The sequence below is a fragment of the Cucumis melo genome, chromosome 8 (genome assembly GCF_025177605.1).
Source record: "Cucumis melo cultivar AY chromosome 8, USDA_Cmelo_AY_1.0, whole genome shotgun sequence".
NCBI classification, from domain to species: Eukaryota; Viridiplantae; Streptophyta; class Magnoliopsida; order Cucurbitales; family Cucurbitaceae; genus Cucumis; species Cucumis melo.
In genome coordinates this window covers 6,568,383-6,586,423 of record NC_066864.1, presented here as the reverse complement: position 1 = coordinate 6,586,423, position 18,041 = coordinate 6,568,383, and the positions used below count along the sequence as shown (strand labels likewise).

Sequence of the window (18,041 nt, the reverse complement as noted above, 5' to 3'; positions counted from 1 at the left end):
ATTTTAAAAGTTGTATATATTTTTTGAAATGTAGCTGTCCTCCAAAAGATAAGGAAAAGCCTCTCAACTTCCAATGTGTTCTTTTGACTCTGACCACATTGCCAAATAATTGGCTGTTGGAACCCAAAGAGGCCAACTTGGTGTTGTTCCTTTGTTATTATTTTCTTGTTATTTTGTCTATTTTTTTTCTGCAAAGAAATATTTTGTTGTTTGTTATTAATTTACTTATTTATTTAACTTGCAATTCTCAACCTGTTAATAAAAATATGGTTAAATTGTAAGTTTATTTACCAACTTCTGTAACTATTTTAGTTTTTAAAATTAAATTTATGTATCCAATCTTCACCTTTAAAATTTTTGAATAAATAGGTTACTTTCGACCAATATTTTTACGAACAAAACTAAATTTATTCATATCTTTCTTCAAGACTTTGGCTATTAGTTTATTCAAACATTTTTTAGAGAGTGGAATCTGCGATTCAAAGATTAGAAAAGAAAAACAAATATAAACTCAAAAACTAGAAAACGTAAAACGAAATATTTATCAAATGAGACCTAAACTTTTAGTTGTGTCTATTTGATCTATAAAATTTAAAAATGTCTAATATGTTCTTGAACTTTTGAGATTGTAAAATAAAAATAAAAATTGATTCGTGAAATGGAATTTTATAGTCAAGTTGAATATGAATTATTATATAAGATATATGTTTTATTGTTAATAAAAAAAATAAAATATTTACACTTCAAATCACTTAACATCAAAAACTTACCATGCACAATTTATCGTGAAGTATAAATATTTTACCAATTTTATGATAGTTTTCTTAGTTTAAAAACGTAATAAATCAAGCCAACATTTAAACTTTAAAAGGTAACCACAACACGAGCAAGAAAAGTAAAATTTATTTTACTCAAAAAGGCAAAAATTTTAAACGGTGAATTTACCATTAGGAAAGATTTTGTGAGAGAGAGAGAATGAAAGTGAAATTATAGGCTCAACTTTTAGCAACAAAAGTGAAAAGAAAAAGAGGAAGTGAATTGGCAAAATTTACCAAAGACTTTATGCAATTGGTAGTGTTATATTAGAAAAGTGGGAGAGAAACAACATTCTTATAATTGTTCCAAGTTTGAAACATTTTCATCTAATTATAGTAATAAACAACTTTATAAAAATAATTAAATATGTAGCAACCTTCTAAAAAGAGATAGATATAACAAAATTTATCAAAATCTATTTTAAGATTTTTAACATAGTCTATTATTAATAATAGACTTATTATATAGACTTCGACATTTTATTTGTATTTGTAATTCTTTAAAAAAATTGGTATACACTAAATTATTATTGATAAAATTATTATCTATTATAATTACTCTTTCGAATTCAAATTTTGTTAGATAAATTTTGTTATATTTTATAGATTGTTCGTATATTTTGTTATTTTTAAAATACTTAGATAAAACAAAGAAATGTGGATGTAATTTAAGATTTATGAGTCTGTGAATTGAATGGAAAGTTAAGGAATGCGGAAAGGTGAGTGATGGAGAAGAGATTGAGGTTTAGCCAAAACTCCAAAAGGGACCGAAGGTTTTTGCGTTCTTTCCCATAAAGCAAAGCAGGCAAAGGCTGATGATGAGAAGACTGCTCACACTCACACAAACATAAACAACAATAACAACAACAACAACTTCCTCTTCCACTCTTTTCCTTTCAATTTCCAGACAAACCACAGTCACTGTGACCCAAAAATCGAGAGACTGGAAGAAGGAATCAGATGCCATTACTTACATACGTTAGTTTAACTGCCACACCCACAAGGGAATCCAATTTTATCTTCTTCTTCTTCTTCCTTTGATTCTCTTAAAAAAGTTTACTTGCCTTCTTCAAACTCCAAAGCTTTCAAGACACTCACAAATGGCGCCATCCCATTATTGCGGGATGCGCTTTTAGATCTGGGTATCTTCTTATCCTCTTTCTAAACCTGTAATTTTATCTTTCTTTTACGTGGGGTTTCTAGTTTAAGTTTTTTTCTATGCTTTGCAGCTGTAATCCAGCCCATGTCTCTTGAATTTAACTTACCCTGATTGTCTACCCTTGAACCCTAGCGAATGGTTCGATTCTTTCAGTCTATTGTTGTTTTTTCTCTTTCGCTTGTTGTAATGCCAACTAGTTAATTCGTTTGTAGCTTTTAAGCTTGTTCTTTTTTTTCTTTGGAGGGGTTCTTGTAACTAGTTTCGAGTTTTGTATGTGATTACCAATTGGAACATGGACGAGGAGGGACATGTTAACTTCTGTGGCTTTCCTTTTTGGGGGCTTGTTGTTTTGTTTTCTTTGTGATTGAATCGTTGGTTACTTTTGAAGGGAATAGCTGATAAGGTCCAGTTGTTTATTTTTTTCATTTTGGTGTTGCTTCTAAAGCATCTTGATGAAACGAATTTGAACTTGTTTTAATGCTCAAGTCACCATTTCGCTGGCTTTAATTATTTTCAAGATTACGTTGATTCGATTAATTGGTTTTTTTTTTTTTTTTTGTGTGAACCAATCGGTGGCGAAAAGGCATCTGTTCCTTTGGCATATTTGTAATTATCATTAACAATTGGTCTTGTCAGATTCAAATCTATTTTCTTTGGTGAAGATAAGTGTCTCTTGATGCCACGCTCTTTGCTCCACCATTGCTAAATTACTGTTGATTTTCTTGTATATTCTCCGGATTCTCCATTTTTTACGCTGTGTTGGATATAGGTTTGGCTGAGGAAGAGCGCCCCCTTTGAAGACCAAATGATCCAAACATTTTTGAAACCCACGAAACCCAATAAAATTGCAAGTTTTGAGGTTTTCTGTCATTAATCTTAGCAGAAAACACCCTATGTTAGCAAAATCATGAATCTTCATCATAACTCACTTTTATTCAGATTTTGAATTCATCAAGATGCTCTGTTGTTGAATTCTGTCCTCTTTACTTAATTTAGACTTGGTTATTGTTTACAGGTAAATGACATGTTTCAACAACAGAGTGCCCATAATTCAAGCTTTATTCAGAACAACTCATTAGTTTGTCATGGACCCCACAAATGGAAATAATGCTACCAGCAAAAACCCAAATGTGGCCTCAAAGCAGAGACTGCGATGGACACATGATCTTCACGAACGATTTGTTAATGCAGTCGCACAACTTGGTGGTCCAGATCGTGAGTGAACTTACCTTTTGTAGCTTTGTAGTTTAGCATCTTCGTATATACGTATATTTGCCTGAGGATGAAAATGTTGATGCCAAATTTAAATTCTCGCGTTAGTTCTTTGTTGGCAAGTTGTACAGCTTTTCCCTTCCTATTCATACGAGAAAATGAAAGTGTTAGAGTATTCTTGTGCATAATAAAATAAACAAAGATATGAAAAATAGACACCATAAATTGGATGCATCCTGCCATTTTTCTCCTCCTAAAAAACAAGCATTTATGCAAACTTACACTGAGGGGGTCGTTTCCTACATGCTTCCTCTTTCTTGTAGAGACATTTTATTGATCACACACAGTTTTTTTAATTAAGAAGGAAGAAGCATATTTTTGTAAGTAGTATGGAGAATGGAGGAGTAAAACATGACAGATTCTAGTAAAAGTTGCAGCTAGGGTAGACTATCTTGAACTTGTGTGCCAACAAATGATAAGTGATTTAAGGTATCTTAAACCATATTTATGTGTGCAAGTTTCATCTTTTCATTAGGTGCTACACCCAAAGGCGTCCTTAGAGTAATGGGTGTTCAAGGTTTAACAATATATCACGTCAAAAGCCACCTACAGGTACTATATTTCACATAATTAAGATAGATTTCTTATTCTTAATTAAGATGAGGTTTATGTTAGCATGCATAAAGTTCGTTTTGCTAATTTGCTTCTTGGATTCTTTCAGAAATATCGACTTGCAAAATACCTTCCCGACTCCTCGTCTGATGGTAGGTGAATCGAGTTCCCAATTGTTCCTTTTCCATCGTAACGCGCACAAAATTTTGCAGACAAAACCTCTCTAGTGACATTCACCAAGTCATTCACCCGTTTGTTGTATTGTTGATGCAAGGAAAAAAGACCGACAAGAAGGATTCTAGTGACATTCTATCAAACATTGATGGCTCGTCGTAAGTAGATCTAATCCCCATCCACTTTCCATTCAGCTCTGTGTTATACTGAAAGTTGATGTAAATATAATGTAGAACGAGGCACCCTTGCTCTTAATTGGTAACTGACTGTTTGATGGCCGTAACCCTAAACTTTTCACCATCTGATCACCAAGGACAAGAAAAATGAAATTATTATATTTTTGCAGGGGAATGCAAATTACTGAAGCACTTAAGCTGCAGATGGAGGTCCAGAAGCGACTACATGAACAATTGGAGGTTTGCTCTAGCTATTCTAAAAATTGGAACATGCACTCAACCTATTACTGAATAGAATGCACGGCTTAACTCATAATTTGAAGTCTTGGCTAATCAATCATAAGGAATCCTGATTCGATTACTGCAGGATAGGCTAAATTTTCACAAGCATCTGATTGTTTCATCGCATGCAGGTACAGAGACAGCTACAGTTACGGATTGAAGCCCAAGGCAAGTACTTGAAGAAGATAATCGAAGAGCAACAAAAACTTAGTGGGGTTCTTTCAGGAGCTCCAGCTGCCTCTGCCTTTACAGCTCCTGCTTCTGGTGATAACTGCCCAGAAGCTGATAAAAACGACCCACCGACACCCGCGTCCACATCCGAGTTTCCTCGCCAAGAGAAAGTATCAAAGGAACGTGCCCAAGGCAAGAGTGTCTCTATTGATGATTCTTTCTCGTCTCATCACGAACCGTTGACGCCCGATTCTGGTTGCCATAGCTCCCCAAGTGAGAGTGCAAGGCCAGTGAAGAAGCAAAGACAGGACATGGATGGTGCATTTGCCAAATCAGAGATGATACTTGCACATCAGATACTGGAGTCTAGTTTAAACTCCACTCACAAGGAATGAACTTCATCTGGAATATCGATAGGGAACGACGGCCAATTAGATTAAACAAGGTTTTTTATAGTCCTAGTGTTCTTTGTTTACAAGTTATCTTCCACGGTTAACTCCGATTATAGTTTTGCTAGTCATTACATATTTCGGTGTATCATATCACATCTCGGCACATAAATGCTTTCCTGAGTAGGACCAATATTTGGTGAACCATGATGGTTATGTTGATGATCCGGAAAGGACCGATGTTTAATCTTAAAGAATTGTCTGGAGTTGAATTCAATATTTGCATTTGATTGATCTAATCGACACCCTTTCATTTGTCGATGTATCGTTTGAATCCAATACCAAACCATTAAAGGAAAATCTATGTTAAGCTCCAGCAGATTATAAATCCATTAAGGCTGTTGAATCCACACTAGAATCCAAAGAGGGAGTACGACAATACCTAGATCTTTAGACAACGTCTATAGATCTTTAGAGAATCCGAGCTCGATCCAATATTTGAATCTTTACTCCTCATCCATTTAATTTAAAAGATGCAACAGATCTAAACTTTCTAAACTAATGATATAAACACTCACAGGGTAATTTAATTTACTAAACAAAAATCTAAATGGTTACTGCCAACTTTGTTCCATATGTTGGGTTGAGGAAGCTACAATTTGATTGATCTAAAGAAACGACAACTGCATTTTACAATGTTGTGGGTATGGTACAGGGAAAATCATAAATGGCCATCTTCAACGATGTACTCGCCTTAAAATGCAAAGCCTAAGGTGTCTACTAAGGGCTTCTAGTTTCTCCGATTTTGATTTCTTCTGCTTCTCAGACTGAGAGGTTGCAACTTTCTTCTTTTTCTTCTTGTCACCTTCCGACGAATAGGAGGGTTTTCCTTGTGTGCTTCTAAGAGGTGTTGGAAATGCTTCTAAAGTTTCCTGTAATCATTTAATGGAATATCATGCATACAGAAAAAAGAACATTAGCAATTATCTATCTTGAAGCTGATCATTAAAGTCAAATCCTTCCCACCCATATCCAACTAGGTACCAGATCAAAAGCCAAAAAATTTCCATGTGATTTAATGCCCACTGATATCTATTCTATTTCTAAGAAATGGGATTTTGATCGTAAAACTATTCAATTCATCAGATGAGGATAATACCTGAAATTTGTTCTTAGAAACCACACAGTCAGCAGAAGATTCTTCTTCACTGCCCCCTAGGGAAGAACATCTTCCCCAGCTTTCTCTATTTGAACTCGTGTACGAGCAACATTCTTCAGTTTCTCCATCTGGCTGGTCCTACAAATTGGAACTACAAGTCCTTGTTAAAGGATGACAAATGGCAAGGCCTGCACTGTTGACCTTTTTTCTCTTAAGGTGCAGAGGCATAGACCATACGATGCAAAAGCTAGAAATGGATACTGATTATTAAATATGAAGCCCTAAAACAATAAGCAAGAAGATCTAAACATTTTAAGCACTTTCAAGTTTCAATGACAGTAAATTAAGATCACCTGCAGATTTGATAGCTCGTCACCGTTAATTGTACTATAATTATTAGTTATGGTATCCTGCAGCATACATAATGGATAATACATCATGATTATAAACGTTAAGCTAAAGGAAAGATCAAAAGATGGCAATTAAGTTAAGACGTACAATTTCTGTGATCACTGGAGGAATTTCAGAAATAAGGTCGCCAACAAATTTTGTGGTTGGAACACTAGGAGCAGAAGAGGAACCAGCAACATCATTTCCAGTAGAACGGAGCCTTGATATTATCTCGTATATTAAATTCTGGAAATCAAAAGGTTCAAGATTGGGTGAATCTGATTGACACTAAAAATTCAAGTACTCATTAATAAAAACATGCCCCTAACTTTTCTCAAAAATCCCTTCTCAATGTCCCTAACTCTATTGGTAACTATTATCTAATAATTTTTTTAAGAATCTGAAACTAAGTTCAATTGCAAAGAAACGAATAGTTACAAGGGTCATCAATAGCCATGAAAAAAATATACCTCCAAACAATCCTCCCAAAATCAGCCAAAGAGGCACTAGCCTAGAGATCTAGGAGTCTCATCAAACCGAAAGAAAGAAATGTCCATATTTTCCAATTGTTAGTAAATGAAATTTATTAGCAAATTTGCCAAAAGAATTTACACTCTCATAACATTCCCAACAGTACAATATTTTACAGCTGCTAACAATATATATGAAATAAATTTACATCATTTAAGTATTGAGAGATATTAAGCAGACAGTTATCCAAGTGCATAAATTGGTGACAGACTTTCGGAATCAAAACTTGATCATGGACATGGAATCAAAACTTGGAAAACAATAAAAGTAACGTGTGAATAAAATACAACATATATTGAAATTGAGAGTACCGCCCTCGCTAGGAGGCATCAAGACAGAAATTTACCTCATCCTTATCAGCCCCAATCTTCAAATCCCCTAAATCATAATACTTCTCAAGCTTACTTGCATGAGCAGAAGGTAACTGAGGTGGATGAAGAACGTTATAGAAGAAAATAGAAACCGAGTCATAATAGAATTGTGGTCTTGAAGAGTTGTGATCCCCATCAAACTTTATAATATTTTTATCCCCCTGCATTATAAAGAAAATTGAATCAGAAATGAGAAATTGCAGTCCTATAGCCAAAAGTATAATTCCTTCAAAAGTGGAAGTACCGCATATGAATTATAGATGAGTTCAGAGTGATGAGGTTGAACGAACTTGTCACAATTAGCATGCCCAAACAAAGCAGGAATAAAGGTTTTTGGGGTCACCTGATGGCATTTCAAAAAATGGTTTCAAACATAAACGTACTGCACTGCAACAAAATAACACTGGTTCGTGTTCAAGTAGGGTCAAAATGTCAAACTTTTGAAGACAAATCCTTCCAGTAAAATAATTGGCACAACTACGGAAAAATATAGATGAAGAAGCCAATCTAGCAAGCTCTAATATAATGATAGGTCAGACAAACCTGTAAGCAATTAAGATTCATGATATCAAACTTTGCCCTCTTCTCAATTACCCTCCGCATATATTGAACAGCCATTTTTACCTGGCATATCAAGTTCGCATTATGTCATTATCCACTCTACATCATATTTTTCTAGAAGAAACACTTCGGAGCATTTAAGTCAATAAACACAAAAAGAGGTAAACCGGGGACAAGCCAAAACGAAAAGGCAGAAAACAAGATAACTCTCCTATCTATGGACTAAAGGAAGCACTCCAAGTCAAAATTAATATGGACAGTCGAGTAATTACAGAAGAGGCATGTTGGAGAATACTCCACCTGGAACTGGTGACATCAACTACCACAAATTGATACAGCAGTTTCCACCTTTCTCCAAGCCTTTCTTTTTTCTATTAAATTGTTTTCAACTTTTTCAAAATAAATAAATAAATAAGTTCACTTTCCCTAATTTGTTACACATATATCGTTTATGGAAGAAATCAGGTATTAAACAATAGGATTGTAGTTCTCAATGCTTATTAGTGTAACACAGTTAGCAACATCCAATGAAATATGCAGATGGGTGAAACTAGTTAGCGAAAGGTGGCATAAGGTAGAGGTTGTACCGTGAATTTAGGTAGTCGGATCTTATAAACATCAACTAGTTCCATCATTAGATTGTAAAGGTTAGAAAAGGCACTGTCAAGCACCATTCCAGCAACGGAAGGATCTTCAGCTCCATAAAGAAGGCTGCATTGTATCACAGAAGGGTTAAGGTAATTGAATACATCCTAAAAAATTTGAAATATCATAAATTCCAGTAAAAAAAAAAATGAAAAGGAAAAGGAAAAGAGGACGAAAGCAGACCGATAAATTTTTAAGCATTCACTGAACATCTTTTTTTCACAAAAAATAAAAGAAATAGATGTTCTAAAGAAGGTTTCTTTCTTCATTTTTTTTAACAAGGAAACAAAATTCAGTTATAAAATGAAATAACAAGCTAAGATTCATCAAACCAAAATAGCTACAAAAAAAGGTCTCAAATTGGCACAAAAGAAGAGAGATTTTTTACATAAGAATCCACATAGAAAACTACTCAACAACGTTTTAGAAACCCACCCAGGTGCATCTGAGCACACAAAATTAAGGCATACATTAACTGAGTGCCTTTCGTGAAGTCCTAAGACCCAAAGTGTTGGGCCTTGAGGCTTTTTTATTATTTTTAAAAGATAGTAATAATTAGGATTTTCCCTTCTTTATTAACAATATATATATATATATATATATATATATATATATATATATATTATTTTTTTTTTCTTTTCATATTCTCACTTTAACTATGTTTTCTCTCCTTTAGTATGTAGTATTTTTATATATATTGTACCTAGAAAAATGCTTTTCTTTGTGCCTTGAGCTTCAAAAAATGCAACCCAAGAAGGAAACAAACACCAATCATCCCACGTAGTTCCCTTATCTCTCTTCACGCCTAAGAAAAATTTTCCATTTAGAGTATTCCCAGAAAATCATCCAGTTTATTTGAGGGTTTGGAGGCTAGCATTAGAGGTCAAAAAAATTTCTGTTCACTCTGCCTCCAAAGTTAGATATCATCATGGAAGTTCGAGTTGAAATGGCCATCTTCCTAGCCTCCTAATTAGCAGGGACATGGAAGTTTCCCCAAGTCTGACAAACGTTTCTATACCACAGTAATATTAGAAGTACTTGCCAATTGGGTATATTCATTGGTTTAAAGCAACACCGTCATCCTCCCAGAACAGAATAGTGCTTGCTTTCACCAAAATGTCGATTTTACTTACCAAGCTTTCATCAAGAAAAATGAAAGGATGTACAAGGGCAAATAAAAACAACCAACGAGAGAGGGAATAAAAGGGTCTTGGCACTAACTAAAGAAATGAAAAATATTACAGAAAACTTCATCTATACTAGTGGGTACAAACTATGGCGGCAGGATCCATATGTAAGGACGTTAGTGGGTACGAACTTCATCTATAGTATGAGAAGATTTAATAAATTGAAGGTTTCGTTTTGAAAGCAAGCAATATTACAGGAAATAAATTGTATTTAACTTGAGAGAAGTTGCAGAATTTCTACACATATCTAACTCCCTCACCGCTAGAAGTTCAAGCCACTAGTACGTGGCAGATAAGAAGTGCAAAATTGTGATTTAGCATGATTGCATCAATACATCATCTGTCAAAAGACGAGGACAAAATAGACGAAGGACACGGAGAACAAACTAAACTCAATACACCAAAAGGACGTACACTTCATACTCTCGCTCTAAGATTAATTTCACGACAAATCAAAACATCAAGGCATACAAAATATTGATGACAGCATGGTAAAGAATATGACTCAACATACCTGGTTACAGCACCCATAGATCTTCCCCAGAGACCTATACGGGATACTTGTTTGTTGCTTCTTAAGTACGTTACCACAACCTTGAGGTCATCTCTCTTCCATCATTGAAATCATAGTTCAAAATATTTCAGATTCAGAACCTCAATTAACAGAAATCACTATGTACAGTTAACAGATAAATACCTCATGCCAACCAAGACTGACATAATCTCCATCAGACAAGCCTGAACCCGAAAAATCAAGAGTAAAAACAGTAATATTTGATGGAAGAAGTATGACAGCAGCCTCATTAGCATCTGCTCTACATCCACTGAATAATTGACCAAGAATAAACTAAGTTAAGAATTCTTAGTGTAGAATGTCCAAAATCATATACATTCACCACAAAAAGCAAAAATAAGACAAGTTGTCACTTGTCAAACCCATGTCCAGAAACTATATAACTAAAGAAAAGCACTAGAACAAAGAAATCCTCCAATACAGAGAATGGTCGGGATTCAGGAACCTTTTCCAACAGGAGATTTTTTCACAAGGAGTAAGTACCTGTTACCATGGCAATAGATGACACAAGGCAGAGGAGTATCTTCAGGAATAGATGAAGGCAAGTAATGACTGCATTGCAAGGTATGTCCTCTTGAATTTCTTAGCTGCATTGGTTTAATACAGAAGGATTATAGGTATTTTTCAATAGGCAGGACTAAGTAAAATAAATATAAAAAAAAAAAAAAAAAAAAAAAAAAAAAAAAAAAAAACTGGAGATTTACGGAAGAATTACTTGCCTCCAAATCCTGTCGTTGGTATGCTCTGCCCGCGAGAGTAAAGTTTTTCTCCCATAAATATTGATCAGGGTTATAATCGGCCCTGTATGGCAAAAAATTGTAATAAAATGTACAATGAGAAGAAAAATATGCAGTATAAAAACTAATTTGAGTGATTTCACTCTTCACGAGCCTAAAAAACAAACAAGATCTCAAAAATCATCACTTCATTTGACGCTATAGTATGGCCACATAATGTTGTAGCTCCATAAAACAGCTCAGTAGCCCAAGAGATTGGTAAGCATAGCAGAAAAATAACCTGGGCGGCCGAATAACAAAATTGATGAACTGATCAATCATATTGATTCCAAAAGTCCTCGACGGCTACTCCGCCTCATAGGAAAAGAAATCCCAAGTCACAATTTCAGTTCACCATTCTTCAAAACAAAAGTTCCACAAGCATCTCAAAAACCAAAACCGCTTCTCGATCTGCAAAAACACAACAAACGCCACAAACTCTCAAATCGACCCCAACCCATCATAGCAAAAGCAAGTAATAAGAACAAAACTCCGTAATAAAAGAACAAAAATCAGAAACACATTACCTGGCAGTAAGCATATCCAGATCCAGAGTCATCGGCAGAAAGGAAGGGAAAGAGCAAGAGATACGGCTACAAAAACAGCAGCAAACAGAGGCAATCCAGTTGGTGGCCCCAAGTAGTGAAAATTCCTTTGACACTGCTGTTTCTCGTCCAGAGTTTCACAATCATTTAATTGAAAAGTCTCTTCGGAGTGATTCTGAAGATGATGTTAAAAACTTGCTCGTCTCCTCGAGAATCGTACGGTTTACAGAAATAAGGGGGAAATGGGAGAGATTATTAACTCAAATGCTTTGATTGCTCTCAGTAATGGATGTTATTTAGAAACAATTATCCAAAATCTTGCTGGTGCATTGCTGTTGTGTGCCTGAAAGCCATGGATTTTCCTAAAGCAGCTCCCTTTCAGCTTTAACAAAGTGGATATTCTTTTAGATGCAAAGTTGCAAGTAATACTATAAATAAAAATGTTAATATCTACTCTCTTATTTCCTATTTAGTGGCTACTCATTATTTCTGGTAAAGATTATAACAATATTATAATAACCATTTTTTACTACTACAAGTATTATTTAAAAATTGTCCATTCGCTATATTTACTATTTGGTACAATTATTGTGCATTCTTGGTTTTGTTTACTATTTCATTTTCAAACTAAAACTAACACATATTAAGTACCGTAATAATACAGTTCTTGTACATCTGATTTTCTTACCCTATACGAAAATAAATAACAACTTACATCTAAATGCATTGTTCGATTTAATTCAATATGTCATAATGAACCAAAATATCTACTCATAAACAAAGTTCCAAAATTTATCAAAGATAAACATTGATAGACTTTCAATTAATTCTCTATCACGGGTATGATCTAAAACTTTACTATATTTATAAATTTTTTAACAGTTTTGTTATGTACCATCGTTCTCTAATTATAAACAAGTAAATTGATATTTTTGGATAGGTGAATTGACATACACCACTTGTAAGTCTATATCAATATGTATTAATTAATAATTTAATCTTATTTACTATTTTAAACCTATGATCAAATTATTAAACATACTCTAATGATTATTGTCATTATTGTCATTATCGGCGTGATCGTCGTTGTTGTTGTTATTGTTATTATTATTATTAGAAGTTTTTAGGGATAACACTTGTAAATAAAAGTCAGCTTCCAAATAGATCATAATCGAATAACTTAGGTTTAAAGCAAATATTCCAAGTAGACTTTTTGATCTTGAATAATAATAGCAATAAAATGTTATTAATTGGAGAGAAAAAAAAAAAAAAGAAATCATTGTGGCACTTCAAAAGAATAAAAGGAAATAAATTGCTTTTAAGAATATGCATAGATAATAAGGACCGTTTTTCCGAATTAAACAAAATTCGAAATATTCGTACATCATATGATTTTCTTTGTATATATATATAAATTTAAAAATTTTCAAAGAAACTGTAATTTGTCAGTTGAAAATTTGGAAAATAAAATACTTTTTAATTGGAACTTTAAAGAAAAGTGTGGGAGACAGAAAAATGAGAAATTAAAGGGATAAAGTAAAAACTTTATTATACTTTTTGCAGGATTTAAATTGCAAATTGCAACTCTGTCTCTGACTTTGTTTGTCAAATTGTGATATGGTGGGGATGTTTAGAAATATAAAATATGAAAATACCCATTTTTATTTAATATTTTAAGGAACATTTTTTATAAAATAAAAAAGTACACTTCAACTCTTCTTACAAGGCAATTACGTGAACTGTTAAATTAGCTATTCGATGTTAAATTATTAGTTCGATACAATTCAAAGTTCATGAAAACACCGAAATCGTTTTTGTCATTTCCAAAATTACATCCAAACATGTTTTTAATAGTAATTCAAAATAATTTCAATGATTTAAAAAATTATTTAAAAGTGTAGTATTTAATTATTGATAGGTGATCGGTGATATAGCCCTAAACCTTGAGATGTTAGCAACTCATTGAATTGTTACCATCTAGTAGAAAAATATTCCGACACGTGTTTGATTGATTCTAAAATAGTTAAAAATGATAGGTTTAAATGATTACTCCAAACTAATTATGATATATAAAAAATTTATTTAACAGTTAATATTTAATATTAAATTTATTTTAAGTGACTAATTTGGTATTTTCATATAATTTTAAATACGATAAACAAATTTTAGCAATTTTATTAATAATTTTAAAATTGCTGTCAAACATGTCTTAATCTTTTGACACGATAAATGATCAAATAACAAAGGATAAGAATAAGCGAAAAAGGTTTAACTGGCAAAAGTTTCGAAGCCAAGAGGTTGAAATTTCATTAAAATTATTATATCTAGATAAATGAGCATTCTAAGGGTGAATTCGGGTGCAACAAGTGGTTGGTTGCTATTGTTTGCTAAACTTTTCTAGAAAACTATAAAAGGTTCTATGATCTACTATTTGGTTTTACTATGCCATGAAGCTTCCATCCACCTAGTCCCGCCAAAGCAAATGCCTGAATATGTAGATCACAAGGAAAACATCAGTAAGATCAGAAGTTTCAAGATTTAGTTGGATCATAGTGAAAGCATCTACGAACATTACGATGTTCGGATCTTGTGAAAGAAAAAAATATTTTATAACATGAAGCTTCATCTCAAATTTAATCCACAACGAATAGTGTAGTCCACGTAAATAGAATACCTATTGAGGATCCTTAACATACCTCATCAAGATGGTGTTCTTTTATTTCACTATTCTTGAATTAGATCTCTTTGTTTTTTTCCCATTTTAGACCGAACATCTATGTGAATTTATTAGTCTGATACCATATTTGATAACATGTAAGTCTATCTCAAAACCAATTGATAGTGAGTAAAGTAGTATTTCGCTACATTTTTTTTTGTACGACTATCTTTGGAGAAAGGTAAAAAAGAAAAGGGTACGCAATAAATAGGGAGATGCCTTTTGTCATCTTAAAGGGTATAAGTAAATATACGAGTTTTAATAGACCTTGAACTTGAACAGACTCAACATTTATAACCAAGCTCCATTACATTGTGGTCCTTACCCAGGAGCTATCTAGATTGTCTTCCCCTATTCCCTACCTACCACCCAGGGCATTCAAGTGTACCACAAAACTAAAGCTCCTGAAATTAGGGATCACATATTTTCAGTTGTTACCATACCATTTGTTTACTTCACTTCATGACTACCACCCAGTTGAACCTTACCAAAGAAGTATGATCCAATCTAATATTCCTCATGGGGCCAGCATCAGCCCATCATATCACATATGGTCATAGGAAAACAGATGTTAAATTTGATCTCCATTAAAATCCCGACCCTGCCATAGGGAGTGGGGGCTGTCTTAACTTCAGCATCTGAAGAAATATCTCTCGGATTAAATCAGTTTAGTTTGATTCTAACCAATTGAAATTCTGTAACTGAGCATATAACAGCAAAGGTTGGTATTGTGTTAGGTGTGAATATGCATTTTCCAAATAGTTGCATGTTGTATTCATTTAATCCAGTGAAGATGCTGTGTCCCCAAATCTACCCAAACTATAGAGGAAGTTTTATTTTTTAGAAGAAAATATAAGTATCCAAATTGTTTCTTTTAAAGAAGGGTGATCGGTTTTCCTCGAGGTTAACTGAGGGAAATTAATGTGAAGCCTCAACAAAGGGCATTTAAGTTCACACTGTATGTAGGTGTACAATCATAATGCATGCCCATTCAGCCAGACAAAATGTTCTCATTCAAACCAATGATATCGAACAGAAGCATTAAGGTCTAACCTCATCCCATGATTTTCCTGAAGCCTCAAGCAAAGCAGCATTGCATGTCTTCAGTTTTATGGAGGAACCACTGAACATTGAGGCTGCCTCTTCCCACCCTTTATTATGTCCCATACACCTGCATAAAAATCATTGTTGTCTTACTATTTCCCCTATTATTTCATTGTTCCTTGTTAGAAACCACGATACATGTTTTTTTGGAGGTTTGAACAAAAAATGTTGATTTTGTTAGAAGATTTCTACGCTAAATTTCATTCATAAAATGGAGTACTGACATGAGAGGAGAATAAAATAGCAGTATTGAATAGTCTATACAAGAACAAGTATAGCAAACATTCTGTGGCCTAACCTATTAGAAAATTACGTATTAGCAAAACAAACTCAAAATTAAAGATGACAGTGACAACAGTTCCCCTTCTCCCTTTCTACTTGCTCTTTTCCTTTTCCGTCTTTTAAGTACAACAACTGAAGGGATGGGATCCAAACTCCAACCTTTTGAAAAGGAGACAAGCCAATTACGCTCGAGCTAAGCTCAGTTTGGCCTACTTGCTTCTTTTCTATTGAATATAGAATCAGTAACACTTACATGACTGTAACTATCTCATTCCTCGAATAATCACAGATAACCTGCTGAAGGTGATCCGCAGTCTGACCATCCATGGCAGCAATAGAATAAAAACTGGAAATGAAATGAACCTCTGCTTCCGAAAACCCACTAACTTGCTCCTGCATTAGCTTAAGTGTTTCTCTGGTTCGCTTGGCATCACTGCTCCAGTAAATCCAAGTCGAAATCAAACGGTATAGAGTTATTCTTTAAATTTTGTCCTGGATGCTCTACTTTAATACAAAGAATGGACTAATGGAAATATGAAAAGCTACAGGAAAATAAATTGTCATACCTATAATCATGCATTGCAGGGCAATCTAAGTTCAAACAGGGTCGTTCGATTGAGGGAGGGAAAAAGACATCGTGAAAGTGTATAATCAGTTGAAGAAAGACCTAACCTGGATAAAATAAGTTCAGGGATCCAACTCAATTCTTGGAGTTTATGAGCAATTCTTATAGCATCAACTTTCCCATCTTTACTCAAGGGGCGATCATGATCTAGAGAACAATAATTAAGGAGAACAAACGAAATTCATATGTAACCATGACAGGACGATAATAGAATACGGTGAAATTGCACAATGAAAAGAGTATCAGATGATGCAAGGTGTTCATAGCTAGGTAGACAGTCCAATAATCTGATAGATTTTAGAATGTCACCTCGCAGTGACAGCTTTTGCCGTGAACTCCTAGCATGACGAAGCAGAATAAGGCGACGAGCAACAGATTCCGATTGGGAGGCAGCTTCCTCAGTTGCCACTTCGCTCTCCGCCGTCTGAATAACGGCAGATGGCCATTGAATAGGGTTTCTCCTCCTCAGGGAGGAGCTTGGATGTTGAACTTTAAAGAGTTGTGGATGTTGTTGAATGTTATTACAGCAAAATGAAGCGTTCATGATACGTGTTCGATTCAACCCAAGAGGCGACAGAGGCGAGTGGGCAGGCTCGGAGAATCGATCGCGAGCTTAAAGCTTGAAATAGCAGTGATAATCGGTGGTTAATTTTTCCTAAACGAACAATACCTGCTATGTACTAGCTGGTTTGCTTAATGGGCATGCATTGCCATGATTAGATTGTTCAGAACCGGAATCAATTCGAAGGAACAACTCGAGAGTTCCTCGCCTGAACCTCGTTGTGCTGAACGAGAATGGTAGATGAGCTCGAAGAAGAAGAAGAAGACAAACAGATAAGGCTTTGGGCTCTCTTAACAAATTTTAATCTTAGCAGTAATTATTTTTGTACCCTTCAATGGAGTTTTCTAGATGAAAAATTGTAGGAATGACTCGGAAAAAAGAAAACCACCAGAAAAATGATCTTAATTATGACTAATATATATATTTTCAAATTTTAGGGTCAAATTTGTAATTAAACTAAAAGACAACTACTTGATAACTACCAAGTATAAATATGACGCGTTCCTCTTTCCCTTGTGCGTAAAAATTGCCCGCCACATCGTGGCAAAAATCAACAATTTCTCCACAAAACGTGCGATTTTCCTTTTCTCTTTCTTTTTATCTCTGAAGTTCTACGCGACTTCGGTCAAGAAGTTTGTTGGGGAAATTCATCGTCGACGGTGGCTCCATTGCCATCTTCCCACGGCTAGAGCGATTCCCCTAACCACAAGTCGGCTACTCTCCACTGTTTCCCTCTTGTAAAAGATCTAAGGTCCCTCTTTTCAATCTCACTTGCCGATTACCTTTGTAGTTTGTGGGTCTTGCACTCCTGAACGGGCTAATCGTTATCTCTCAGAGGTGGGATCGAATTTCTTTATTGTTCGTTCTTTTTCTCAGCAGGGCTTACTCGTAAATTTGGGTAGGATTTAAGGTAGTGGCATGAGCTGTTTGATTGGTTTGTTCGTCTTTCTTTCGATTTCGAATTCTATTAGAAGCAGCGCATTTATTTTTCAGGTTTAATGTGTGTTGTGTTGATGTATTTTG

At 34.4% G+C, this 18,041-nt stretch overlaps 3 protein-coding genes across 6 annotated transcripts; 1 reads left to right on the top strand and 2 right to left on the bottom strand.

The window, feature by feature from the left end:
- Nucleotides 1-1,508: 1,508 nt before the first annotated feature.
- On the top strand, nt 1,509-5,267 carry LOC103485207 (myb family transcription factor PHL7-like). 3 transcript variants are annotated; one of them, XM_051088979.1, is made up of 8 exons: nt 1,512-1,957; nt 2,744-2,833; nt 2,990-3,189; nt 3,722-3,798; nt 3,908-3,950; nt 4,073-4,130; nt 4,319-4,388; nt 4,562-5,267. In XM_051088979.1, exons 3-8 carry the CDS (start codon nt 3,060-3,062, stop codon nt 4,994-4,996), a joined length of 813 nt encoding a protein of 270 aa, XP_050944936.1. In that variant the 5' UTR covers nt 1,512-1,957; nt 2,744-2,833; nt 2,990-3,059; the 3' UTR covers nt 4,997-5,267. The 3 variants fall into 3 exon arrangements, with proteins under 3 accessions (XP_008440942.2, XP_050944936.1, XP_008440944.2); XM_008442722.3 differs by lacking the exon at nt 2,744-2,833 and adding an exon at nt 2,045-2,112; XM_008442720.3 differs by lacking the exon at nt 2,744-2,833 and having other exon boundaries at nt 1,509-1,957.
- Nucleotides 5,268-5,554: 287 nt separating this feature from the next.
- Nucleotides 5,555-12,154, bottom strand: LOC103485206 (uncharacterized). Of its 2 annotated transcripts, XM_008442718.3 has the most exons (14): nt 11,712-12,154; nt 11,426-11,595; nt 11,128-11,209; nt 10,892-10,995; nt 10,532-10,658; nt 10,349-10,443; nt 8,590-8,713; nt 7,985-8,065; nt 7,686-7,784; nt 7,417-7,602; nt 6,648-6,785; nt 6,503-6,559; nt 6,150-6,287; nt 5,555-5,922 (listed from the first exon to the last, which is right to left on the bottom strand). In XM_008442718.3, exons 2-14 carry the CDS (start codon nt 11,464-11,466, stop codon nt 5,728-5,730), a joined length of 1,467 nt encoding a protein of 488 aa, XP_008440940.2. In that variant the 5' UTR covers nt 11,467-11,595; nt 11,712-12,154; the 3' UTR covers nt 5,555-5,727. The 2 variants fall into 2 exon arrangements, with proteins under 2 accessions (XP_008440940.2, XP_008440941.2); XM_008442719.3 differs by lacking the exon at nt 6,503-6,559.
- A 1,857-nt stretch (nt 12,155-14,011) lies between these two features.
- LOC103485205 (uncharacterized protein At3g52155, chloroplastic) lies at nt 14,012-17,328 on the bottom strand. The gene is made up of 5 exons (XM_008442717.3): nt 16,766-17,328; nt 16,504-16,603; nt 16,085-16,264; nt 15,499-15,616; nt 14,012-14,215 (listed from the first exon to the last, which is right to left on the bottom strand). Exons 1-5 carry the CDS (start codon nt 16,998-17,000, stop codon nt 14,147-14,149), a joined length of 702 nt encoding a protein of 233 aa, XP_008440939.2. The 5' UTR covers nt 17,001-17,328; the 3' UTR covers nt 14,012-14,146.
- Between the last annotated feature and the right edge of the window lie 713 nt (nt 17,329-18,041).

What these genes read in the sequence shown, in the direction of transcription:
- LOC103485207 (XM_008442720.3), top strand. Translation starts at nt 3,060, where the DNA reads ATGGACCCCACAAATGGAAATAATGCTACCAGCAAAAACCCAAATGTG. An exon ending in ACGTCAAAAGCCACCTACAG is followed by an intron (nt 3,799 to 3,907) that starts GTACTATATTTC and finishes GGATTCTTTCAG; the next exon opens with AAATATCGACTTGCAAAATA. An exon ending in TCAAACATTGATGGCTCGTC is followed by an intron (nt 4,131 to 4,318) that starts GTAAGTAGATCT and finishes ATATTTTTGCAG; the next exon opens with GGGAATGCAAATTACTGAAG.
- LOC103485206 (XM_008442718.3), bottom strand. Translation starts at nt 11,466, where the DNA reads ATGATTGATCAGTTCATCAATTTTGTTATTCGGCCGCCCAG. An exon ending in TTGGGGCTGATAAGGATGAG is followed by an intron (nt 6,786 to 7,416) that starts GTAAATTTCTGT and finishes TTTGATTTCCAG; the next exon opens with AATTTAATATACGAGATAAT. An exon ending in ACGAGCTATCAAATCTGCAG is followed by an intron (nt 6,288 to 6,502) that starts GTGATCTTAATT and finishes TCCAATTTGTAG; the next exon opens with GACCAGCCAGATGGAGAAAC.
- LOC103485205 (XM_008442717.3), bottom strand. Translation starts at nt 17,000, where the DNA reads ATGAACGCTTCATTTTGCTGTAATAACATTCAACAACATCCACAACTC. An exon ending in GCAAAAGCTGTCACTGCGAG is followed by an intron (nt 16,604 to 16,765) that starts GTGACATTCTAA and finishes ATTGTTCTCTAG; the next exon opens with ATCATGATCGCCCCTTGAGT. An exon ending in CAGGAAAATCATGGGATGAG is followed by an intron (nt 14,216 to 15,498) that starts GTTAGACCTTAA and finishes CTACATATTCAG; the next exon opens with GCATTTGCTTTGGCGGGACT.